Below are 24,419 nucleotides of genomic sequence, written 5' to 3'. Positions count from 1 at the left end.
TTTTTTTTTTTTTTTTTTTTTTTTTTAAGAATTAAGGAACGAATATTGATTTAAAAAATTATTTAAATTTTTTAAAAAAAAAGTGGTGTTGGATTAAATAAATTAAATGAACTAAAAAAAAGAAAAAGAAAAAGAAAAAAAGGGAAAAAAATGACAGGAGAGATTATAAATTAATCTCTCACTTCGTCACTGGCAATTAAAGTGAGGTCGGCGAAGGAGGAAGAGTTTCAGGCGTGTGTTAGTGAAGGAGGAAGCAACTCTATTACAAACTCTCTCTCTCTCTCTCTCTCGCCACGAATTTCTGTTGTTTGTTCTTCAGATTTCACACGTTTGATCTTTTTCTTACTGCCAGAATTTCCATTTCTCGGTTGGTTTGTGGAAGATTGGGGCAAATTCTTTTGTCGTATTGTTTGTGGATTTTGCACCAAGATTGTAAGAATTACTGAATTGTTCTTTCTTTTCCGTCCCCAATTTGTGATTTACGGGAAGGATTTGATTAATTGTTGAAGAATCGGAGTGAGGTTTGTTCGGAATCTCAGTTCTGTGTTCATAACAGCGAAGCGAATTTGAGTTTGGTAGTTCACTGAAGTTTCATCGGCTGCGATTGTCAATTTCGACGGTCAACTTTGGATTCAGGATAAAAGGTACGAGGAATTTATGTATTGGTTTGTAATATATTGTTTTGTTTTCCTGTTCGTGGATATCTGTTTCTTATTTGACTCATTTAGATGAATAAATGTTTGCTTCTGTGGCTGATTTCTGATATCTATTCAGCTTTTGAGTGTTCTTTTCTGTTTGTTTGCAGGAGTTTTTGTTGTTTTAAGGTTTTTTGTTTTCCCCAATTTGTGTGATGTTCATCAGAGGGTGATTGATTGTTGTTCATCTGGTTTGTTCAATTCATTTATCTGCGAGGATTTTGATTGAGAATCAATAAGGATTTTTGGTTTTGATTATGAATAAAGGAATGGATTCAGTGATAGAACCAATGAGGAACGTTGAGAAGTGTTTAGATTCTCAGCTATGGCATGCTTGTGCTGGTGGGATGGTTCAAATGCCTTCTGTTAACTCTAAGGTAGTCTACTTTCCCCAGGGCCATGCCGAGCATGCTCAGGGGAATGTCGATTTTGGGAACGCTCGGATTCCTTCACTCATTCCTTGTAGGGTGTCTGCTACTAAATATATGGCAGATCTTGAAACGGATGAGATTTTTGCTAAGATAAGTTTGCTTCCATTGAGGAACAATGAATTCAATTTGGATGACGACGACGAACTTCTTGGACATGATGATATTAGGAATCAGGAGAAACCGTCTTCCTTTGCCAAGACATTGACGCAATCTGATGCAAACAACGGCGGAGGATTCTCTGTTCCTCGCTATTGTGCCGAGACGATCTTTCCTCCGTTGGATTACTCGGCAGAACCTCCTGTTCAGACCATTCTTGCCAAGGATGTTCATGGCGAGATTTGGAAGTTTAGGCATATATACAGAGGGACTCCCCGTCGCCATCTTTTGACGACAGGGTGGAGTAATTTTGTGAATCAGAAGAAGCTTGTTGCAGGGGACTCGATTGTTTTCCTCCGAGCTGAAACGGGTGATCTTTGTGTCGGAGTTAGGCGAGCCAAGAGGGGAATTGGTTGTGGAATTGATTACTCACCTGGGTGGAACCCTGCAAATTCAGGCTCTTCACTTATGGGGTATTCTGATTTCATGAGGGAAAATGAAGGTAGAATGGCAAGACGACACTCAAACGGGAACCTTAATGGAAGAGTGAAGGTCGAATCCGTCATCGAAGCTGCAACGCTTGCTGCCAGTGGAAAGCGCTTCGAGATTGTGTACTACCCATGTGCTGGCACTCCAGAATTTGTTGTTAGGGCCTCTACTGTAAGATCTGCTATGCAAATTCATTGGTATTCTGCTATGAGATTTAAGATGCCTTTTGAAACCGAGGATTCGTCTCGGATAAGCTGGTTTATGGGAACGATATCTTCGATCCAGGTTGCCGATCCTGTTCGGTGGCCTGATTCTCCATGGCGAATGCTGCAGGTTAGTTTATTTCGTAAGCCTCGGAAAATCACTTCACTTCACTTCATTTGATGTTCTTGCTGCTAATTTTTGTGATGTCTCATTGTTCTTGTAGGTGTCATGGGATGAACCAGATTTACTACAAAATGTGAAGAGTGTTAACCCCTGGTTGGTTGAAGTGGTAGTAAACATGCCAGCAATCCATGTCTCCCCCTTCTTGCCACCAAGAAAGAAGCCACGTTATCCGCTTCCGGCCGAAACTGCTGTATTTGGTCACCTTCCGATGCCATCGTTTTCGACTAATTTCTTCGAAGCAACCAACCCGTTTCAAAGCATTACGGCGAGCAACATTCCTGCAGGCATACAGGGAGCCAGGCATACTCAATTTGGACTCTCTTCATCCAACCTCCAAATCAGCATACCGCCTTTGGGACAGTTTCCCGCCGGTCTTAAGCACCTTGAAGGTGCCACTCCAATCCCTGTCGTCCGTGGCGAGGATAGCGTCGGAGGCACGAAAAGCCCTGATAATCATTCTCATTGGCTAACAGTGGGAAATCATATCCAAAGCACAAAAGAAAGCAAAGAAACAAAACCAGATCATATCATATTGTTTGGCCAACTCATTCTTCCTAATCAACAGAGTTCCAACAGCTCCTCTGGAGATACGACGAACGTATCCGATGCAAATCTAGAGAAAGCGTCGAATCTTTCTGATGGTTCTGGCTTGTCATCACAGCAGAACGGTTCACTGGACAATTCATCAGATGGAGGGTCTACGTCATACAACGGTCCGAACAAAACTGGTCTAAGCTTGGACATTGGTCATTGCGAGGTGTTTATGGAGTTGGAGAATGTCAGTCACACACTCGACCTGTCGGTCCTTGGATCGTACGAAGAATTGTATAGAAAGCTCGGCAACATGTTTAGCGTAGGACGGTCAGAGATGCTGAATTCTGTTCTTTATCAGGATGCTCTTGGTGCTACAAAGCAAGCTGGAGATGAGCCTTTCAGGTAAATCTTCATTATCATTCATCTGATTATGTGGTCTAAAAGACACTGTTAGATTCCAAGTTCTTAACGACGTTTGATTTCTTCTCGTTTTCACAGCAAGTTTATGAGGACAGCACGAAGACTAACCATACTCGCAAATTCTCGAAGCAGATTCTCGAAGAAGCGACAATATTAGAATGTCGGGAAAGGGAGCTTCTTTCCTACATTGTACAGTTGAACCATATGTTCTGTTTGTTGTTTCTTTTTTTCTTTTCATTCGTTGCCTATGGGAAAGCCCAAATTTTGATCAGTTGCAGCTTGATATGCAGCTCAGCTGCTGCTCTGCTCCTTTGTTTTAACCCAGATAAGAACTGGGCTTGTTTTTTTTATTGTTGAAAACTCCATATTTTCTAGTAATGATTCTCCTTTTTGGTGCTCCCCATACTTATTGTTCATATTTTGCTCAATATTACCATGAAGAGGAGGTAGCTGATACCAAATTCAAGCAAAACATAACAAAGAAGGCTTTTTAATCATGAAATGTTGTAGAGTAAGGATTTGTTGAGATATACGTTGGTTGGAGAGAACGAAATATTCTTTATAAGGTTGTGAAAACCTCTCTCTAATAGACGCATTTTAAAAATCGTGAGGCTAACGGTGATACATAACCGGTCAAAGTGGCTTGAACTGTTATAAATAGTATTAGAGCCAGACATCGGGCAGTGTGCCAGTGAAGACGTTGACCCCCTGTTAGACATTAGGCAGTGTGTACGACATTAGGCAGTGTGTACCAGTGAGGACGCTTGGCTGGGTCCAAGGGAGGTGGACTGTGAGATCCGACTTTGGTTGGAGACAACGAAGATGCTGGACTCCAAAGAAAGTGAATTATGAGATACCCTTCTACCTACTAATTGACGCGTTTTAAAATTAGGAGGTTGTTGGGGAATAATATTTATGAAATTGTGCGCTTACAACAAGTGAACAGAAGAACACAAACAGAAGGAAATGGTGTGGCGTGCTTTGAATCCATGAAAAGAAAACACAGAAACCAACGTTGTTTGTCGGTGGGATGTTCACATGAGCTAAGCTCACACCACCATCTCTCCAAAGTCAAACCAACCAAACCAACCAACCAAACAAGAGGTGTCTTCCAAGAAAAGGCAAACCCAAACCCTAAGGCTGCCTTTATGGACTCTCTCACTCACATGAATTTTCTACTGTTTTTTTATTGTTTAACAAAACCCAGATCCAAGAATCCTCCATGGGGACAGCAGCTGTACTTCAAAGTCAACTTTCTAAACATCATTTTTTTTTTCTCTTTTGCATTTTCCCCTCGAGAAAGTTTTTAGCGCTTTTAGAGTTAAATTACTAGTTTAACCCTAAGAAATACGAAATTTAAACGCTTTATAGAGTTAAACTACAGGTTTAATTAACTCCAAACGAATACAGAGTTGGAACGATTTCAGAGTTAAATTATAATTTCTTACTTAAATTAACAAATATGTTAGAAATAAATTTTAATTGGGTATAATATGACATCAATATTTTAATTTTGTGTTTAGTAGCTCGTGAATACTTTAGTGATCTATTTGATACAAATCTGAAAATTTTAGATATAAATTATTGATTTAACCTATCTTAAAATATTCCCGAGTGTTTATAGGTCAGCTCAATTATCCTCGTAAACAATTGCTCATATGATTCGATTCCTTGTTGGGCTGAAAACCCTTTATTTTTAAAGAAACTTTGAATGTGATGGCCTAATAAACTATACCATGAGACATTCGTGAAAAAGTATATAATGTTTAATAATCCAAGAGGGATATTGTTTAACAATATGATATTCGGAGAAGAAAAAACATTAGGGTTTAGTCTTTACACCAAAACATCATATTCAAATAACAAATGTCAATTAGGATTTTTTAATTGAAACCTTAATTTTATTTCTAGCATACACTTGATGCACTATTTTCTTTTTTTTTTAAAAAAAAAAATACTTGGATCCCTTTTGATATGATATTTCTAAGCAGACTATTATTATTTTAGTTATACCGTTTACAAGGTGTTTTTTTTAAACACAAATAATTCAATTTAAGATCGTAAATATGCAAAGTAAGAAGGATAGAGATGGAAGAGGGAGAGTGATTACTATATAATCTTTAAAGATTAAACGATAACAAAGAAATTAGAATTAAGGAATGTTAAATGAACATGTTGAATGATGACGTGACATTATTGATATGACTAATATTAAAGAACTCGACATTATAATTTGCTTAAGTGACTTATGATAAGCAACTCGAGTCAAGTCAATCTTGTTGATACGATGTCAATGTAAATACAGAACTTTAATCAATTAAAGTGTCTTTGACAAATTTTCGCAAGTAATTAAAAAAGAGTTATGAGAGAAGAAAAACAACCTAGCCGATTGACGAAAGAATGTTATCCTATCAAATAAAATTAACCATTATCAACATTCTATTAATGCTACAAACAATACAAAGATTGCAAATGACATTAAAAACTAAAACTATTACTTAAAACTCACTCATCACATTATCTACATATATCTAACTAGATTCAGAAGCCCAAAACCTAACTAATTAAGATTTTGACTCCTTTTTCACCTAAATTCATCAATGAACGAGTTACTCGAGACCTATTGTATAAAAATCACCGACATATTATTCTCCAATTTAAATGGGCAACATGTAGGGTAATTATTCGATTCTTCCAATTCTCAATAAAACAGCAAGAAAAGGCTCATGGTGTTCATATTGAATTGCAGAAGAAACCAATGAAGAATCACCTAATGAATGTTATTGTCATAATAAAACAATACATAATGATTAAAAAAAATGTTCCATGACGTTGACTCTGGTAATGACTATGAACCTCCCAACTAATTAAAAATCAAGCCTAGTTCTCATAGACCCAGCTTGCTCTTTCCTGGCAGTAATACTTTTGAACGAAATGATCTTGTTTTGTTTCTCACGTCTTGAGCAATCCAGTATAACACACACATAATTTTTTCTTTAATTAAGAACTTAAAGAATAGATTAAAATTATTCATTTGCAGACAAAGAATTCGAATCTTCAAAATGATTCTGTGGCCTCCATCCTAATTATTCAAATAAATGAGGCAACAAGGAAAGTAATAGAAAAAATCATAGGATCGAGAATGACAGTTCATCTCTAGGACCATATTGTTCCATTGTCGTGTATATAGTTTTTTCAAAATGAAAACACAAAACCAAACGAGGCCTTAGAGCATAAATATAATAGAAGTTACCGCACATATAATATCACCGAATAAGCAGTTTGATTGCATTACATGAAGTCCCAACCTGCGAGTTTGATTCTGAAACAGTCATAATAATATATGCTTATTATAATACAGATTAAACAGGGAACACCGAACCACATCATTGAGCTGGCTAACGAGAGAGTGAAAGCAAAGCCCACCGTATGGCTTTCCATGCCCTGCATTAACTGAACAAAAACAGGCAAAATCAGGGGCCATGTACAAGGCAACTTTTTCAAAGTGGAAAGCAACCATGCGTAGTATTTTAAGCTAAGATACATACCATAAAATATCATTATAATGCTAATGAAAGGAGTTTAGAGCAATATTTGAACACAGACCAGGCCAAAAAACGATGATACCAACCATATATAGTTGTGTTCTTCACTAGAACAGAACACATTCGTCCAGTAAGGCTCCCTTAAATGAAGAGTCCAAAAGAAAAACTTCACCTCTTTAAGAAGTTTTCTTTCTAAGTAGACTTGCAATCGACCAGTCCTAGTGTCCCAATAGTTTAGAGTGCTTTGATTCTTTTTTGGAAGAGATTTAAAAATGGAATTTTGACTAAGATTTCTCTATTTGTTGCAAATCCTCACAAGTTTAGCCATTTGGAGGGCTGAAGTTATCTCCAAATCAGGGAGAGAGGGAGAGAAAGTAAGGAATAGCAAATTCTAACTGTAAATCAGCGTTTGAGGCATTTAGAAGAACTTTCCCCACCCACTTGTCTCTATTTGGCACAAAATAGTTGCCAGAAAAATATCCCCTCCACATTGTTGGTGTGTGGCTCACAGATGATCTTAATCTGGTTCATATGGCAGAAAATTTTTCCTACTTTCTGGCATTTCCTTGATGTGGTTTCAAGAAAAATGGCTTTAGTGGAACATAGTTGTACCAGTACAGACGCATTTTTCAATGGTATTAAATGGCAAACCTTTTGGCCTGGACGGTGGATGTTTTGAGCAAACTGTTGATTAAAGCACGCAAGGAGCAAGCTTACTGATAACTCCACCATACAAAAAGATAAGGACGTAAACGAATTTCATTGGTACGGTACAAGGATATAAAGAAACCCTTCCCACCAATAACCTTTATCAGATAAAAACAGTTTTGCAAGATCCATTAGATTATCGATCATGGATGATCAATGACTCATTATTTGATCCAACATGGTTAGATATAAGACACCATGGTCAATCCATGATTTCATCTTCAAAAGACTTAAAATTGTTATGAAAGAACTAGTTGAACAAGAGCAGGAGACTTTGCAACTTAATTCAGCAGCAGTCTCCTAGGTGGACGAAGTCAAAATTTTATTTTTTCAAAAGCTTTCCACTTAGCCGTCTCGACTTTGGGAACTCTACAAAGGACTTCCTATGTCACCTAGGATGAACCATTCTCCAAATAAAGACCTAGTGGATACATAGATAGAGAAATGAGCACATTGCTACAACAACACAAGATTCATCTAGATTCTAACACCTTTGTTTTTACCAATTCCTTTGATATCTAATCTGCAACAGCTAGAGCATGCCCAATCAATCATAAATTAAGACTTCCCCATAAAAAAGAAAATTGTTAACTATATGTACTTTCACAGTAAAAGTGTTCTTTCTCCATTAGACTCTGTCATCATCAAACTTCAATTGGCATTTTACAGTAACAGGAATTGGAAGTACGAGGAAAATTTACATGATGAAGATATTAAAATCTCTAGTGCAAGACAGATTATAACAAAAAATTGCCCAGGTTCTCGATTATTTTTATATCTCTACTCTAAACAACCAGAGTTGAATAACCGCAACAAAACGTCGCCCTAAAAGACTATTAAACAAGATTATAAAATTACCACACTTTCTCTCTTTATCCAGTTCAAAATTCATGGATGGAATCATTAATTTCATAACGGAGTAGGACTCGAACATCAAAATCTCAAAAATCATAACCTTCAACACAAAGTTCCAGGAAAAATCCAACATGATAAAAAGAAATAAACTTCATTCCATACAAAAATAAAATATCCAGAGCGATCAGAAAATTACTTAATTGTAGTAGAGTTCAAGGCCCATGCCATCGTGGACTTCGTAATCCCTCAGAGTAATATGATCCTTGTAGATATTGTACCATTTCTGAATCCGAATCTTCTCGGCTCTAGTCCCAGTCTGAGCAGCCACAAGCTTCTTCAAGTCGCCGATGGTGTCGTCCTCGTTGCATTTCACTCTCACCTTCTTCCCCAGCCGATCGTTCAGCACCACCTCGATCATCTTCTTCTTCTTCCTCTTCTTTCCCCCAAGAAAGTAAAACCCTAGGTCGTCTCAGAGTTCAACAGAGCAGAATTCTAAAGTAAAGAGAGAATTTTGGTACGCGTTCATATATTATAATATATTTCTACCGCCATGGAAAACCGGGGTCAATGACGTTGACTCGGTCGTCCAATTGAATAGGATCCATACGACGTCGTCTCACTTTCATACCCATTTAATTAAACGGCATGAGACCGAATAAATATATAATCATGAGATCGAATATTCTTTTTTTTTTCATTTTTGATAAAAGTTTTTTACATATAATTTCCACGTTACTATTATTTCATTTTATTTTATTTGTAAAATATATATATATATATATATATAATCATGAGGTCTCGGTTGCTGCATATGTCACGTGTCACGTAATTGCATGAGTCCCTGTGAGGGGCTAGCCGACTTTGTTTGCCCCAGCTTGATGAATCTCATTCCCGCGCAACAACATTGTTTTTACACCTCTTACCATTATTGCTCAGTGTTTGCAATAGTTGGGGAGGCAGTTGTTGAAGCAAAGGCTATCGTCACATCGACCATCAAATATGACCTTCTCAAAGATTTAGAAACTTTTCGATCATCTTCATGTGGCATTTGTGTCCGACATGTTGGATGAAAGTCCCACATCGGCTAATTTAGGAAATAATCATGAATTTTATAATCAAATAATATTATCTCCACTGGTACGAGACTTTTTGAAGAAGCCCAAAGCAAAGCTACGAGAGTTTATACTCGGAGGGGACATTATCATACCATTGTGGAGAGTCGTGTTCATCTAACTTGGTATCAGAACCATGCTCTAAACTTAGTATTGTGAGCCTCAAAAGCATAATAAAAAATGACTAAGACTCTAAAAGAAAAGAAGTCCGGGGAGACAATCCTCAAATGCCAAACAAAGTAGTGTGAGCCTCGAAGGAGTAGTAAAAAAATGACTAAAACTCCAAAAGAATAGGAGTCGAGCCTTGATTAAGGGGAGGCGTACTTTATTTGAGGGGAGGTGTTGGATAAAAGTCTCACTTCTGCTAATTTAGAGAATGATCAACATTTTGGATCCCAAAATAAAGTCACGAGAGCTTATGTTCAGAGTAGACAATATCATACGCCATTGTGGAGAGTCGTGTTCATCTAACTCGACAGACTAAATGTAAACACTAAAAAAAATTGAGAGCTTATTAATAAATAATTTAAATATAAATATAATTGGATAAATTATTCATTATCGTCTCTTAATTGAGATTAATGAACATAGCTGAATTGATTTGAATCATTTTGTTGGTTAACTAAAAATAGTGAGCTACAAAAAAATCTCCAACGATACTACAGAATAAAAAATCAGGCCATTTCTACAAAGCCAAGTATTTATTAATTTAAAGCCACCAGAGAACAGGACGGCGGAAGGAAGTTGGGAATCCTTGCTAACTCCGCACTGCTGAGTAGCTTCTCTAGCTCAATTTTTCTTCGAGGAGAAACAAATCTCTGCTCTCTCAATGGCAGGTACAATTCGTTTTCATATTCTAACGCTACTTTTTGTTGGACAATCTGGAATTTAGTATAATCGTATAATTTCGCCCCACATTTGTTTCTTTCTGATTCGGTTTCAATTCTGAAAAACACTATGCAATCGATGGTAATCGAGTCTGGGATAAATCAGTCGTTCTGTGACGTTTTCGTTGAAAACAATTATATCGATGTGCAAAGTGAAGAGTATTATTAAGCTTTTGATTTCATTTCTTGTTTGTTCGTCAATTTTTCTTCGCCAGAAAATCGTCCGTGATTGGATTTTGGAATAGGGCAGGAGTTTAAAATAGAAGTGAGCTATGAGCTTTATAGTTTTTTTTAGCATAATAGATGTGGAGGTGAGAATTTGAATTTTTGATCTCAAGGGAAGGAATAGATTCTTTAACCCCTGAATGATGCTCATGTTGGCAGCTTAGGCTTTATAGTTCACATAGATTTGGGGGATAGATTAGCGTTTTGACAATCCTTTTCGGATAGAGATGCTCTTAAATGTATATGACAGGCTTTAAGTGTCATGATCCATCAAAGTTTTTGCTTATAGTTATGCTCAAATAGCTGCTCTTGATTCTGCATCGCTTCAGATTTCTCAAATCAATCCATGTCGAGTTTCTTCCGTATGAAATGAGGAATTGAATGTAGCAAAAACTAGTAAAATTTCAGCAAAAGTACCCTCACAGTTTCACTCCATTCCCAGATCATATTTGTACAGTATGGAGATGTTAAGCTTCAATCTCTAGTCAGCGAGTTTTGAATGATTTTAGACCATACTCATGGCTCGTTCCTTTTTAGTTAACGCAACAAAAACGGAGGGTAGGCGTGTAACTAGTTGTTATAAAATTATTGTATGTGTTAGCAAGGAAGCCCGAAGGCTGTTCAAAACCTGTCAGGGAAGATGCCAACCATAGTAAGATTAAGTTTCCCCTGTGTTTGTAGCCTAAATAAAATGCTCAATGGCCTGAAGCTTCCACTTTAGGAATAATGTGACTGTTAACATTATGGATTAATATTCTATGAATACTGAGTCTACGAATTGTAAATTTCTATGCAGCAATTTCAGGGAAGGTTTTCCAAAATATTAATGTATCACAGTGCTACCACCAGTCTAGGAAGTTCAGCAACCAATATCGAAGGGACTGTTTTTCCCGTTTTAACTTGCTTCCCTTTGATGGAGGGAAGGTTGCATGGACTGGCACCTCATCCATGCAGCTGCGCACCTTTTCCACTCACCAGATAAATTTTATTAATCGAGGACCCGTTCACTGCAATGGTCTGTTCTAGACTCTCACTATCCAGGTTGACATCAAGCGTCAAACCACCATGTTAGGCATCCTCTAGGATACATTTGTTTTTCCTTGATTCCTCTCATGCATCACGTTTGCTTGCATTTTCTGGTTGGCTGTTTTTCATTCAATTATTATTTTTTGTTTGACTTTGGTTCTTTATGATGCCACTTCATATTTTTTGTTTATGCTTTTCGATTACTCAAATTTTATAGCATTGCCATCTGAACCATACTTGTTTCCCTGATCTTGTTGCAGCTGCTCCATCTACAATCTCTTCTCTTGATAATATTGATTTCCAGAAACTTCAAAATGGAAGGTACTTAAAAATTGCCTCCGTTTGCTTATTCTATGTAGCCATCTACATCTACTTCCACAGTTCCTATATTTTATAAAATAATTAGATATCATCTTTCCAATAAGTCAAACATGTGAAGTTTTGATGCATCATGGAGTGGTAGGAGGACTTAATAGCACTGAATGCCCAATTTATGTTCCACTTTATTTGGAGAATTTATCAAATATTAGTCTCCTTCCCAAGATTTTGTAGCTGGTTTGTATTGGCTACTGAATTTCAGAATGTTGCCTTAACTTGCAGTGATATTCGAGGCGTTGCTGTTGCTGGTGTCGAGGGAGAGCCTGTGAATCTTACTGAACCAGTTGCAGAAGCAATAGGAGCTGGCTTTGCTGCTTGGTTATTAGAAAAGAAAAAAGCTGATGGTTCACGACGCTTTAGAGTTTCTATTGGACACGACTCACGAATTTCAGCTGAAAAGTTACAGGTATTTCTCCTCCACTTGATGTTTGGATTTAATAATTCTACATTGAATTATTAATGTACTCAGCTAACATTTGGACAATTAAAAATTTGTGTGGTTTCAATGTACCAATACTTCAATCGTTCTTGTTTTTTTGTTTCAAATCAGCTCCTTGATATTTCTCATGCTTTATGAGTATTGCTTAAATATGTAAACTACAATTTGATGTTCAGTTGACTGAAATATCCAGACATTGACAGATCCCATCCGCCCTGATTTTTTTTTTCTATTTGTTATTATTATTTTTACATTTCTGACATCCCAATTAACTTTCAGGATGCAATTTCTCAAGGTATAGCTGGTGCAGGGCTGGATGTTATTCAATACGGGTGAGTTGTATTCTCATGCCAATATTGCTGTTGCTTTTGAAGATAAAATGATAATTCTTATGAGAAAAAGTATAAGATGATAAAATATATTGATTTTATTACCTGTATGCATCTTGTTTAAATTTTTGACACGTAATTCTGAAGATTGAAATTTTTGTTTCATAGCCACCCTTCTCTCTCTGATGAGAAACCATAGAACAAAAATCAATAGTGGCTACACAACAAGGGTCCAATCAACCGGACAGTGCTGAAAAACAAAATAATAATAATAATAAGATAAAAATCAATAAAGGAAACCAAAAATACACACAAGCAGTCGCATGCAAATCTTAAAAAATGTAATTATCATGCCTCTACTATTTTGGATAATCGGATCCAGCTTCTTTATATTTTCGAGTCTACTGACATTATCTAAGGACTAGATGAGTACAAGGACTAATATTTTTTCTCCTTTGTAACTGTGATGCTGGTGATCCGATTTGTGGGAGACTTATATTTGGTATTTGCTCTTCTTTTGTAGATTAGCTTCTACACCAGCTATGTTTAACAGCACTCTTACTGAAGATGAAGCAATTTTTTGTCCTGCTGATGGATCCATTATGATAACAGGTAAACTACTACACATTAAAAAATCTCTGATTATTGGGTTTTGGAGAAAATTTATGGTGGATTTTCAGAAAGCTGAGTGGCTGCAATCGATACTGCTGTGTGACAACTACAAATTTTAATATAATGCCCACATTAGATTTCTATTAGAGATGTGAAATGAAATCAGAGGCCTAGGGGAACTCTAATTGCCCTTTTAAAGCATTGAACGGAACCACATAATTGCAAAAAAAAAGTAAAGACTAAAATTTTCATGCTGTATTTATCTTTTTTTTTTTTTTTTTTCTTCCATCCATGCGAAACGTGCTAACAAATCACAAATATTGTTATTTTGCAGCAAGTCATTTGCCATTCAATAGGAACGGGTTCAAATTTTTTACAAATGCTGGTGGGCTTGGCAAAGCTGACATTAAAGACATTCTGGGGCGTGCTGCAGAATTCTATAAAAACCTGAATAATAGAGATGATTTGAAAAATTCAAGGGGGAAAGGTTCTGCAACAATAGAGAAGGTCGATTACATGAGTGTCTATGCATCTGATTTGGTGAAGGCAGTCCGTAAAGCTGCAGGAAATAAAGGTACAATCATCTAAACTTTTCATTGTGCTGAAATGGATATGGAAATTAAAGTTAATTGGTTGACTTGGTCATGTCTATTTCTTGAACTTCAGAAAAGCCCCTGGAAGGATTCCATATTGTTGTTGATGCTGGAAACGGTGCAGGAGGATTTTTTGCTGTAAGTACCTGCCCTCGAGACACCTGATTTTTAATCAATCCTTTATTTCTACCAGTAGTATGAAACGTTTAGATTAATTTTATTCCTTCATTTTTGGGCTTGTGGTAACTTTTTCTGCTTTTGCCTTTTCACAATCTTGTTTATTTTTCATTTTTAATTCCATATAGAATTGAATGTAAACAATAATAAATGTTCTTCTATAGTTCTGTTTTTGTTGGTTGATTCTAATGAAGGTTCTCTATGTTTTCTTTGTTTCGTATTTATATTTAAAATTTCCTTCAATCCTTGGTGATCATGAAACAATGAAGAACAAGAACAATAAGTTATTGTTGTGATCATTGTAAAAGCTCTTACAACCATAGTATAGTTACTTGGCCTAATTATATCGTTAGAAATTGAACAGATACTTGATCAAGAAAATTAGACTCTGACAAATCCTTAATTCCAATCTCTCATCAGGCGAAGGTGCTCGAACCACTGGGCGCAATCACTTCTGGTAGTCAGTTCTTGGAGCCAGATGGTAATATTTGGTTTGGCAGAAGTTAGGTCCAGCTTTCAAAATTGTTTGCGAAAATTAAAAAAGAAATTTTTTTTTGTGCCAGGTTTATTTCCAAACCATATCCCAAATCCTGAGGACAAGACTGCAATGAAAGCTATAACAGAGGCTGTCCTTCAGAACAAAGCCGATTTAGGGATCATCTTTGACACTGATGTGGATAGGTAATGATCAATGTTGTATCGATCGTGGTTGCTATTAATGCTTACAGGTAATGTTTGAAAAGTTTTTATGCTATGCCCTAATTGTTTTAAATCATCCTTTTGTTCAGATCTGCTGCTGTGGATTCTAATGGACGTGAGTTCAACCGGAATCGCCTAATTGCCTTGATGTCTTCTATTGTTCTTGAGGAGGTATTTGTGTATCAGCTCTCTGAAGGGCTGTTGTCTTTAATTTGTAAAAGCGGTCACAATACACTTCTGATTTAATTTCGTTTAGCTGTTTATTTATGTTCTGTTTTCCTCCTTCCCAGCATCCTGGAACAACTATTGTTACAGATAGTGTGACTTCTGATGGTCTAACGTTGTTTATAGAGAAGAAACTTGGTATGTAGGATTCCAGAGCTTTTTGAACTTTGTTATAGATTTGTCTCTAACTCAACGTTTCTTCAGGGGGAAAGCATCACAGGTTCAAAAGAGGCTACAAAAATGTAATTGATGAAGCTATTCGTTTGGTAAGACTGACTGTTCTACTCTATTCTAATGCCATGATTGGTGTGATCAATGAGGTTCTCAAGGAAATTTCCAGAAATAAAGAATGATTTCTAAAAAGCATGACACAGACATGACACGACACAACAACATGCCGTTGTCTAGAAAAGTAGGACATGAACACATTAGGAACACATTTTCTTCTATGGTATGCGTATGTATCGATTTATGGGCTTACGTTTACTCCTTTTACTGAAGAGTATCAGTTGTTGTCAATTGTCTTTTTTGGGCCTGGCCTGACTATCTGATATATTCAACTCTTATCCTGCCCGGTGTAACCTTTGTAATGAAATAATAAAATACTGATGATGTAGAATTCTGTTGGCGAGGAGTCGCATTTGGCTATTGAAACCAGTGGTCATGGAGCTCTCAAGGAGAACCATTGGCTTGACGATGGCGCATATCTCATGGTGGGTATTCGACAGCACCCCACAAATTTCTTCTATATTAATTGTCTTACATGTACTAATCTAATTTGTCTCTTTAGCTTCATTGTTTCATTTAACAATACAAGGATGAATCTCAGGTCAAAATTTTGAACAAACTTGCATCAGCAAGAGCCTCAGGATTGGGTGGTGGAAGCCAAGTTTTGACAGATCTGGTGGACGGTTTACAAGAGCCTGCTGTTGCTGTCGAGTTGCGATTAAAAATAAATCAAAACCATCCAGACCTTCAAGGAGGGTATGCCTATGTGATTTTGTTTTATGAGACATTCTTCTCTTGATGCTTATGCACAAAGTTGCTGATAAATTAATGCTTCCAGACCCTTCCGTGATTATGGAGAAGCAGTGCTGAAGCATGTTGAGAATCTCGTTGCTTCTGATCCCAAGCTTCTGAAAGCTCCTGTTAACTATGAAGGGGTAAGTTTAGACTTGTCTCCTGGATAAAACCAATTTAAATTATGCTTCATCAATGATGTTTCCACGGTTTCAGTCCTTGATTTCCCATATGGTAAATTGGTGTTTCCGAAATTTCTACACTCCGAAAAATGAAAACAAAAAAACAGGAACTTTTGTCGAACACTTTTGTTTCTCACTAACTGGAAATGAGAAATAATGTGAGAGTATCAAGAGTTAATACTCATGGATGTAAAATGATTTTTGCAAGGTTTAACAAATCTTTTCCACTCAAAAACAGGTTCGGGTTTCTGGATTTGGCGGGTGGTTCCTTCTGAGGCTCTCACTGCACGATCCGGTTCTTCCTCTTAACATCGAGGTAAACCATCCATATCTAAGTTGCTGTCACCATTCTGGTATGCTTTTTTTGCAGCTAGTAAATTGTGAATGTGTGTTCTAGGCACCAAGCCATGACGATGCCATAAAACTCGGCCTCACAGTCCTTGCTGCTGTAAAGGAATTCCCTGCGTTGGATACATCTGCACTAGACAAATTTGTTCAAGTATGAATAAGTTCCTGAGGAACACGAGCTCTATAATTTTCAAATTCGACGTTTCAAATATTCCCAAAAATTGCATTTGCTTCTCAATAGGTTTCAATGTTTTTTAGTTTCCAGGCATGAGCCAGAGATTTTTCTCCCAAAACTCTCTAAATGATATACCAGTTGGTGATAACCATTCCTTTTCCTGCCATCCTAGTGCCATATTCTCAGTTTCTGTTTGTGTGCTACACTTCAAGTAATATTTATATAGTTCATATATATATTCAATTTATTTAATGTGACTCTAAAAATTGGGTTAGACCATTTGTTAGAATTTCATTTTTAAAGCGTCAATGAAGAATTGTTGTGTGTGAAGATATCAACACAATGCTTTTAGATTATTAGAGAAAATTCTCAGCTTATTTTGAATCAGAAGTTCATAGAAGAATTCCACATAATGTAATTAATCATACAAACTTTCTTCAATCTATACAAGCTGTTCTAAGTCATCCTACCTTTTCTGCTTTGTTCAGGAATGATAGTTTCTATAGGATTCCCTCCCACCCTTATTTTAATCTGCAGATAATGGTTGAAATGTCCTTTGAAGTTCTAAATTGAGGTTGTGTTCTTCAGAAGCTTCATCATGAAGCTGTACTTGATGTCTGGAGAGGTCTTTGGCTCTGGCCAGTTTGCTCCTTCTGGTACTTTTATGCTTTTGAAACCCTGACCTCTATATAGCTTTGTAGCCCCGCGATTGCTCGTATCACAATGCAACGCAATCGCTCGGCAGCCCCAGTTCCTGGCTTCAGCTTCTGCCTTCAGTATTAGCTTTTTTGCTATTCCCTTGCGTCGAAACTTCTCACGAACTGCTACGTTTGATACGTATGCGATCCCTGTCCTGTCACAAAAGATACATTACAAGCAAGGATTATGGCATTTGAATTGATGTACAGAACCGTTTCAAAAGATCAGAATCTTGGGAGCTGATAAATAAGCATGGAGCTCAAATTTTCAGACAAAATTACTTCAGGTCAGCTCCTTCTTTACTGGAAATTTATCAATGAGCTGTAGTGATATTGATGTTTATGAACAACTAGCTAGTAATGATTGTATGTGAATGGTTTGTTTGCTATGGTATAAATATGGATCAGATACCTACAAAAAGACATAAATTCATTTCATCGTCATCAGTCAAAGCTTCAAAATCAAGAGAAAATCTAACTTTCCTGCCTCACTTGAAGAATCTAGCTGAGTTTAAGCTAAAGGGTATTGTTCTTGTTCCTCCCTAGTCCAATGATTAAAACATAAAGGATTGTCGAGATTTGATACCCGTACTCTACTACACTCACCTTCTTTGCCGCATGGGCCCTTTCCTTGGAAGGAAATCGGCGACGGTGTCGACGGTTAATATTCCAGCAACATAGCCCTTGTTGAGACTAACTTTACCATCAAAACTTCCAAGCTTGAAATCTTCAGGTCTAATTAGGAGTGTTTCATTTTCAGAACCACCAATCACAGCAACCAAACAAATCCTCCTGCAACCATTTGGCACAGACAATCCAGATAACATAGCCACAAGCCTATCAATCCTCACCACAAAATCCAATGGAAACGAGTATTGTGGGAAGAAGGAGCTGCAATGAGTCTCTGCAACTTCCCAACAGTCCTCTATTCTTGCTTCTCTAACTGTTATCTCAGGAGATACAGTTGGAAATAGACCAAAAACTTGACTGGCTTTACAAACTCCTGCAAGGAAAACAACCAAATATGCATTTCTAAGCTTGAAAGTACAGAATTCTATGATGGAATTCCATCAATACCCACAATAAAGGAAGATTTGACCAAACTCATGAAACCGTAACTCAACGCTAGCTGATAAATATTTTCTTTAAGTTTTTCCTTTCGGGCTTCCCTTCAAGGTTTTAAAAACACATCTGCTAGGGAAGGTTTCCGCACTCTTATCAAGAGTGTTTCGTTCTCTTCCCCAATCAATGTGGGATCTCATAATCCACCCTCTTTTAGGGCCCAGCGTGACATTTGTTCCTTTCTCCAATCGATGTGGGATCCCTACCAAATCCACCACATTCGGGACTTAGCGTCCTTACTGGCACACTGCCTCGTATCTACCTGAATAGTCTCCTCCCTAGTACATTGTCCTCTTTGGGCTTTCCTTGTCAGGATTCCCCTCTAGGAAGATTTCCACAGCCTATACATATAAGGGTGTTTCTCGCCAACCGATATGGGACCTCACAATAAAACACATAAAACTCACAACAGCAACCAAGCAACCAAATTCCCAATCTGATCAATGGAAATTAGCGAGATGAAGGTAAATTAACAAACAAAAAGAATAAGAATCAAAGAAAAACCCATAAAAAGAAGAGACCCACCTGGGCCTGATTTGTGTAAAGAACGAAGAGAGACGCCATGACCAAGAGCAGATGTGTTTGGATTGAAGCTTCTGGTGGAAGAGGGTCCGAGGGAAGTATACGAAGAAGAAGAAGAAGAAGAAGTTGAAGAGAGTGTGAGCCCTAAGTTAATGGCCCGCATTTCCAGAGCGATCCGATCCAATTCCTTCGCTAGTCTGGTCTGTTCCTCAGCAATTGGAGATTGTTTTGGAATTGGATTTGTTGGGTAAAGGATGCAAAGGATCAGCCGGCGATAGAGCCGCCACGCGTGCGATCAACGACGGAAGAAACGGCGGTTGTCGCCGTAGCATCGTTCATCCCGATGAAGAGAAGAACCGAAGCTCACCCAACTCCAAGTTGAAGGCGCTTGTAGTAGGAAACGTCTTGGTATAGTCAGTCATCCATGTGAAGAAGCTACGACTCTCTTTGGTCAAATGAAGATGTGGATAACTCTTTCTCATCATTGAAGAGTTTTGAATCTCATGACTTCGAATCAAATCTGTGGTTCAGATGCACTTCAAATTTATAATTTTGATAACCCTAAATTAATAAAAATAATTTTAACTTTATTTTTTTAAAATATTAACTGTGAAAATATTTACTCGAGTTTTTATAATAGTAATATTTTGTTTCATATATGCTTACATTATTACATAAATTACTAATTTAAGTATGGACATACATATTTTTGACTAAAATATTAGAGATTAACAATAAAATCCTAACCGGGGAGCCACTTACTTCACATGCAAGTATTAGAGTGGACTTTTAGTCAACAAAATGAGTTCACGGTCTTTTCAAGCATACAATTGAGAAGACTTCGAGTCCACCGAATAAGGTCGTTAGTCTGTTCAAGATCCACTAATTTAGCATATCGAGTCCTACGACTGAGCTCGCATTAGCTTGAAGTCTTTTGAATGAGCCATTTTGGTGGGCTTGGGACTTGAGTGAGCTCGAAGGCTCTTTTGGTGGACTCAAAAGTCTTTTCAAGACCTACCGACTTCTCACATACGTATGATTTCATTGGTGAGCAAATTTGGATGTGTGGTCCGGTCGGGTCGGTTCGGAAGGGAAACTATAAACCGGGTCGAAACGCACTAATCGATTGACTACATTGGCTTGCTTTATCGTTTCGCATCTACTTCTTCCTGTGTGTGGGGCGTTGGGTGAATCCAATCCAGTTTTGGCGCTCTTTCATTCAGGATCGACGAAGAGGAGCTGAATCTCTTCATCTCGCTCTCGTCGATTCCAATTCGGAATTCCATGGCCGCTCTTCACAGCTCCTCCTCCACTGCTCCGGTCAAAAACGGTCTTCCTCCTCAGGAACTCCTCGACGATCTTTGTAGGTCAGTTCTTCAACTCAACTCAACTCAACTCTCTCACTAGTTTTAGTATTCGTACTTGTTTTTGAACTACTCGGTAGTGTGCTGCGAGCATCACATTCTTTTCAGGTTGACTGACTTTTTTGTGATGTCTTATTACATTCTACTGGTATCTGTTCTGCCAAACGATTGAGAGCTTCCGTTCGATCGTAATAGCTAGAAATTGGAAAAATAAAAGCAGTACGTTTAGTCGCAAGAAATTGTCCTTGAAAACGGCGATGAAGCTTAGGGAGTTGAATTTTGGACTAGGAATGCGGTTTAGAGTTGATCGACTACACGGAGATTTCTTTTATGGATGTACATTTGGTTTTTTTTTTCTCTATTGATTTCTCTTCTGACTTAGCTTTAAAATGCTTGATGTTGCGTAATTTCCGTTTATGACGGCGAGTGTGGTTAGTCCATGATTTTTGTTATGAGGAGCTTGTTGGCACATTTCTGAACTGACGGTTGGATATTTTTACGCTCCAAGAAACATTATGTTCTTTGATGTAACAAAGGTGAAGTTATTGTGATTGTGTGTAATGATGAGTGATAATGTTGGAGGATGGTTAATGTTAGGGAAGAGGTCATGTAAGATGGGGAATAGACTTTAAATCAGGCATTATGAGCTCAACGAAGGGTTATGCAATAAAACGAGCTCTGTTGGCTTAGTGTTTTGGTGGACCTTACTGTTAGAATAAAGTTTTCAGAAGTGACCGAGTAAGAAATCTTTCTCGTAGTACAGAATACATATGAATTTCTTTTAGGTAAATAAGCTGTTACTCCAACAAATGTTGTTGTTTCCTAGGCCCATTACATCCATAGTCTTTGTATGCGATTTGATCTTGATGGATCTTCAATTCATTCTCCATTAGTTTCCATATTTCTAACCAGCACGATGCTCTCTGAATTTCTTTTCCTCCTCCATTATTTGCTTCAACATTTCATTGTTTTGTGTTGATTTTTTGCAGTCGGTTTGTTTTGAATGTGCCGAAGGAAGATCTACAGTCATTTGAAAGGATTCTTTTCCTCATAGAGTATGCACATTGGTTTTATGAAGACAATTCAGTGGAAAGAAATCCGTCTTTAAAGTCATTAAATCTGAAGGAGTTCACTTCGTTACGTATCCTGCATAGCTGTGCAACCAATTGATTATGGGAAAATAATAGTGGGAGTCCTCTCTCTCTCTCTAATGATGATTAATACTTGTTAGTAGCACACTATTTTTTTTTTCTTCTTAATCCAGATTCACGTGCCCATCGTTGTCTGCGATTCTGCACATCCTTGTTTCTCCTTATTAGATATCAGTGTTTAAAAGTTGTGATGTCTTAAAACCATATGTTGCCCATATTGATGATATCTTTAAAGACTTCACTTCATACAAGGTTCGAGTTCCTGTAACTGGGGCAATCATATTAGATGAGACCTCTGAACGGGTGAGCTCTTGTTAATGAAGCTCAGCACACTTTAAAGTTGCTCAAGCTATTTTTTCCCACATGATGTAAAGGAAGTTGACACTGTCCCCTTTTATTTCTTATTGGCAATATACAGTGCTTGTTGGTGAAGGGGTGGAAAGGATCAAGTTGGAGTTTTCCACGAGGTAAAAAGAGCAAAGATGAGGAAGACCATGCTTGTGCCATTAGAGAAGTAATCTTGATTCTCTTTCTCCTTACTTTTGGCATTCTTATGTAAATTCTACTTGGATAGTAACGGCAAAACTCACTTGAAGTTTAATGAATTAGCTAGTTAGATGCTATTCCATTTCCCTCCATAGGATCTGGCCAAGAAAGACTGAATCTTGGTTTAATATTTTACTTATCGATGGTGAAAAGTTTCTCTATTACCGTTAACTTTTTCAGACATCAATTTCCTGTTGCAGTTATTAAATCACCTGCTGTGTCTCCTATAAATATAAGATCTCCCATGTGAACGCAGGTACTGGAAGAAACAGGATTTGACATTACAAATCTTATCAACAAATCTGAATACATAGAGGTTATATTTGGACCGCAAAGGGTGCGGCTTTACATCATTGCTGGTGTAAAAGATGATAATATCTTTGCCCCACAAACTAAGAAAGAGATCAGTGTATGTGTTTTTTCTTGCCTCAAAATATGTTAGAATTTTAATTTGGATCTACATCGATATCATTGCTTCAGAAGTGGGGATATCTCATCACTCCTTTTGTATGTTCTTCCAAGCAATATTCTTTTGATTCTTATCACAAAAATGAAAAAATGAAAAAAAGAAGAAGTTACTAGTTCTGAAACACTAATATTCTTCCCGGAAAAAAAAAAAAAAGATGTCAATATTCTCATTAGTTGATAAAACTCTCTTTTCTCAATGCTGTATTTATTTTATGCCATATCAAAACTCATGCAACCGTGATGCTATTGAAAAAGAATGTGCTGATGAATCTTTGGTTTTTTTTTTCACGATTGTGTAGGCTGTCATCAGGTCTTTTGACAGCCTTTGATTTGATTGAAAATTCAAGCATTTGTAATATGTAGCATGGTTTATTACTTTAAAATGTCTTGTTGCCAACCTGAGCATGACTTACTAGTTAAGACATTTCTACCTCCCTTAATGTAAGATTCGTAAATTTTAATCTCCACCCTGCTTTGTGATGTAATATTCTTAAAAATGAAAAAGTATTGTTCTTGTTAATGAAAGAAGGATGCGTTGATGAAATCTTGAGTTTAGTCTAATCCTTTGCAGCATTGGCTTCTATCAAGAATCACGTCTTTGTTTTTTAGTATTAAAATATGCTGTAGGTTTGCTCCATGCATGTAAGAATTTTGAGATTTAATAGCTTTTGGTTAAAAGCTTTAAGAAGATTTAGCAACAACACTCCTGGCTATCCTGAACTTTTAAATTACCATGTTTTTGCGTTTCATAACATGTTCAACTCAATGGGCTGTAATACTGATGAACATATAATATTCTTGGATTCAACTTAGAGGTTTGGCTTTACCATTCCTTTTGGATGCCTGTCTGAAAAATTAAACATCCCATGCCTATAAAATTTTTTGCATGTCGGTGGTAGCTTTCATTTTGAACTGAAGTGAACATGGGTTTCGCAAATTTTCTGGGTATCTTAGGAAAAGGGGGAAACGTGTTTAAATAGTATTGAAGCTATTTTAGTACGGTATGATTGTAATATCCTTCTTTTTCTTCTCTCTCTTTTGGTGATGGTGGGGGTGGGTGTGTTTATTGATGCTATGTTTTCAATGGAATCTTTTGTAGTTGATAGCATGCACTTAACTATTTGTAAACAGGAAATTGCATGGCATCGACTTGGTGATCTTGAACCAGCTGGTGATAATGTTATATCTCGTGGGATGAACGGTCTCAAGCTTTATATGGTTGCTCCTTTTTTGGCGTGAGTACATCTGTATATTCTTAATGATTTCTTCCACATCGTTAACGAATGATGTTCTAAAGGATCAGCATCTTCTTGCAGATCTCTGAGGTCATGGATTTCGACACATCAGCCCCCTGTAGCTTCAAAACCCGATGTGTCAATAAGAGGTTTCTTTTCTTCACTTATGGATTATAAGATTTTGCACTTATTATCAGTACGAGTTCGCTTCTGATTTCCAAAAATTTATTTTTCTCAAAACAAGTTATACGCATCCAAATTCCAAGCCATAACCCAAAACCTTTACATTCTTTTAATTGCATAAACTTCCTTCCTAGTTTTTACCAGACCAATCTACCAATATGCCTTTCTGAGTTTTGCTAATGGAGTCTGTTCTTGTTTTTCAAGGATTAACCGTATGGAAGGCTAAGAACAGCTCGATAGGTAGCAGCAGTACAATCGTGATAGAGAGCCAATTAAGTAAACCAGACATGGATGTTCATGTTTCCACCCCCGACACTGGCCCAGGCAAGAGCTTCAGAAACTTCAAGTTTGATACTGCCTCAATCATACAGTCCATGGAAAGAGCCTTTTCTTAAAAGTCTTCTCTAAGTCTTAAAAGACCTTTTGTCGTAGTTGGTACATGCTTAGACCCTATAGATATGTCACAAATTACTAACTAATAGTAATAGCAAAAAAAAAAAAAAAAAAAAAAAAAAAAAAAAAAAAAAAAAAAAAAAAAAAAAA

General features: G+C 37.1%; 5 protein-coding genes across 7 annotated transcripts; 3 read left to right on the top strand and 2 right to left on the bottom strand.

Annotated features, from left to right (window-relative positions):
• The first annotated feature begins 212 nt into the window (after positions 1–212).
• Positions 213–3,457, top strand: LOC111487195 (auxin response factor 16-like). The gene is made up of 4 exons (XM_023134498.1): positions 213–644; positions 806–2,044; positions 2,139–3,034; positions 3,131–3,457. The coding sequence occupies exons 2-4, from the start codon at positions 953–955 to the stop codon at positions 3,207–3,209; spliced, it is 2,067 nt and encodes a 688-aa protein (XP_022990266.1). The 5' UTR covers positions 213–644; positions 806–952; the 3' UTR covers positions 3,210–3,457.
• A 2,731-nt stretch (positions 3,458–6,188) lies between these two features.
• On the bottom strand, positions 6,189–8,676 carry LOC111487346 (ubiquitin-like protein 5). 2 transcript variants are annotated; one of them, XM_023134737.1, is made up of 2 exons: positions 8,357–8,676; positions 6,189–6,505 (listed from the first exon to the last, which is right to left on the bottom strand). In XM_023134737.1, the coding sequence occupies exon 1, from the start codon at positions 8,576–8,578 to the stop codon at positions 8,357–8,359; it is 222 nt and encodes a 73-aa protein (XP_022990505.1). In that variant the 5' UTR covers positions 8,579–8,676; the 3' UTR covers positions 6,189–6,505. The 2 variants fall into 2 exon arrangements, with proteins under 2 accessions (XP_022990505.1, XP_022990507.1); XM_023134739.1 differs by having other exon boundaries at positions 6,191–6,496.
• Positions 8,677–9,966: 1,290 nt separating this feature from the next.
• LOC111487204 (phosphomannomutase/phosphoglucomutase) lies at positions 9,967–16,781 on the top strand. 2 transcript variants are annotated; one of them, XM_023134512.1, is made up of 18 exons: positions 9,967–10,108; positions 11,181–11,399; positions 11,671–11,731; positions 12,011–12,194; positions 12,507–12,559; positions 13,080–13,168; positions 13,503–13,742; positions 13,835–13,899; positions 14,359–14,419; positions 14,502–14,619; positions 14,727–14,808; positions 14,928–15,000; positions 15,067–15,128; positions 15,480–15,575; positions 15,692–15,846; positions 15,929–16,025; positions 16,303–16,380; positions 16,462–16,781. In XM_023134512.1, exons 1-18 carry the CDS (start codon positions 10,102–10,104, stop codon positions 16,567–16,569), a joined length of 1,848 nt encoding a protein of 615 aa, XP_022990280.1. In that variant the 5' UTR covers positions 9,967–10,101; the 3' UTR covers positions 16,570–16,781. The 2 variants fall into 2 exon arrangements, with proteins under 2 accessions (XP_022990280.1, XP_022990281.1); XM_023134513.1 differs by lacking the exon at positions 11,181–11,399 and having other exon boundaries at positions 9,968–10,108.
• Positions 16,782–16,940: 159 nt separating this feature from the next.
• Positions 16,941–19,424, bottom strand: LOC111487290. The gene is made up of 3 exons (XM_023134662.1): positions 18,933–19,424; positions 17,892–18,288; positions 16,941–17,440 (listed from the first exon to the last, which is right to left on the bottom strand). The coding sequence occupies exons 1-3, from the start codon at positions 19,090–19,092 to the stop codon at positions 17,152–17,154; spliced, it is 846 nt and encodes a 281-aa protein (XP_022990430.1). The 5' UTR covers positions 19,093–19,424; the 3' UTR covers positions 16,941–17,151.
• A 636-nt stretch (positions 19,425–20,060) lies between these two features.
• LOC111487274 (mRNA-decapping enzyme subunit 2-like) lies at positions 20,061–24,390 on the top strand. Its single transcript, XM_023134639.1, has 8 exons — positions 20,061–20,296; positions 21,283–21,434; positions 21,620–21,747; positions 21,863–21,958; positions 22,247–22,399; positions 23,590–23,693; positions 23,775–23,842; positions 24,081–24,390. The coding sequence occupies exons 1-8, from the start codon at positions 20,214–20,216 to the stop codon at positions 24,269–24,271; spliced, it is 975 nt and encodes a 324-aa protein (XP_022990407.1). The 5' UTR covers positions 20,061–20,213; the 3' UTR covers positions 24,272–24,390.
• Positions 24,391–24,419: the final 29 nt, after the last annotated feature.

The sequence above is a fragment of the Cucurbita maxima genome, unplaced genomic scaffold (genome assembly GCF_002738345.1).
Source record: "Cucurbita maxima cultivar Rimu unplaced genomic scaffold, Cmax_1.0 Cma_Scf00012, whole genome shotgun sequence".
In the NCBI taxonomy this organism is placed as follows: Eukaryota; Viridiplantae; Streptophyta; class Magnoliopsida; order Cucurbitales; family Cucurbitaceae; genus Cucurbita; species Cucurbita maxima.
This window is presented reverse-complemented; position numbering and strand designations above follow the sequence as displayed.

Excerpts from the sequence above, each read along its gene's own strand:
- LOC111487195 (XM_023134498.1), top strand. The coding sequence starts at position 953 with ATGAATAAAGGAATGGATTCAGTGATAGAACCAATGAGGAACGTTGAG. Across the intron at positions 2,045-2,138 it reads CTCCATGGCGAATGCTGCAG|GTGTCATGGGATGAACCAGA; the intron begins GTTAGTTTATTT and ends TTGTTCTTGTAG. Across the intron at positions 3,035-3,130 it reads GCTGGAGATGAGCCTTTCAG|CAAGTTTATGAGGACAGCAC; the intron begins GTAAATCTTCAT and ends TCGTTTTCACAG.
- LOC111487346 (XM_023134737.1), bottom strand. The coding sequence starts at position 8,578 with ATGATCGAGGTGGTGCTGAACGATCGGCTGGGGAAGAAGGTGAGAGTG.
- LOC111487204 (XM_023134512.1), top strand. Across the intron at positions 12,195-12,506 it reads TTTCAGCTGAAAAGTTACAG|GATGCAATTTCTCAAGGTAT; the intron begins GTATTTCTCCTC and ends ATTAACTTTCAG. Across the intron at positions 16,026-16,302 it reads CTCCTGTTAACTATGAAGGG|GTTCGGGTTTCTGGATTTGG; the intron begins GTAAGTTTAGAC and ends ACTCAAAAACAG.
- LOC111487290 (XM_023134662.1), bottom strand. The coding sequence starts at position 19,092 with ATGCGGGCCATTAACTTAGGGCTCACACTCTCTTCAACTTCTTCTTCT. Across the intron at positions 18,289-18,932 it reads TTTACACAAATCAGGCCCAG|GAGTTTGTAAAGCCAGTCAA; the intron begins GTGGGTCTCTTC and ends TTTTCCTTGCAG. Across the intron at positions 17,441-17,891 it reads GGGCCCATGCGGCAAAGAAG|GACAGGGATCGCATACGTAT; the intron begins GTGAGTGTAGTA and ends CTTTTGTGACAG.
- LOC111487274 (XM_023134639.1), top strand. The coding sequence starts at position 20,214 with ATGGCCGCTCTTCACAGCTCCTCCTCCACTGCTCCGGTCAAAAACGGT. Across the intron at positions 20,297-21,282 it reads CTCCTCGACGATCTTTGTAG|TCGGTTTGTTTTGAATGTGC; the intron begins GTCAGTTCTTCA and ends GATTTTTTGCAG. Across the intron at positions 23,843-24,080 it reads ACCCGATGTGTCAATAAGAG|GATTAACCGTATGGAAGGCT; the intron begins GTTTCTTTTCTT and ends TTGTTTTTCAAG.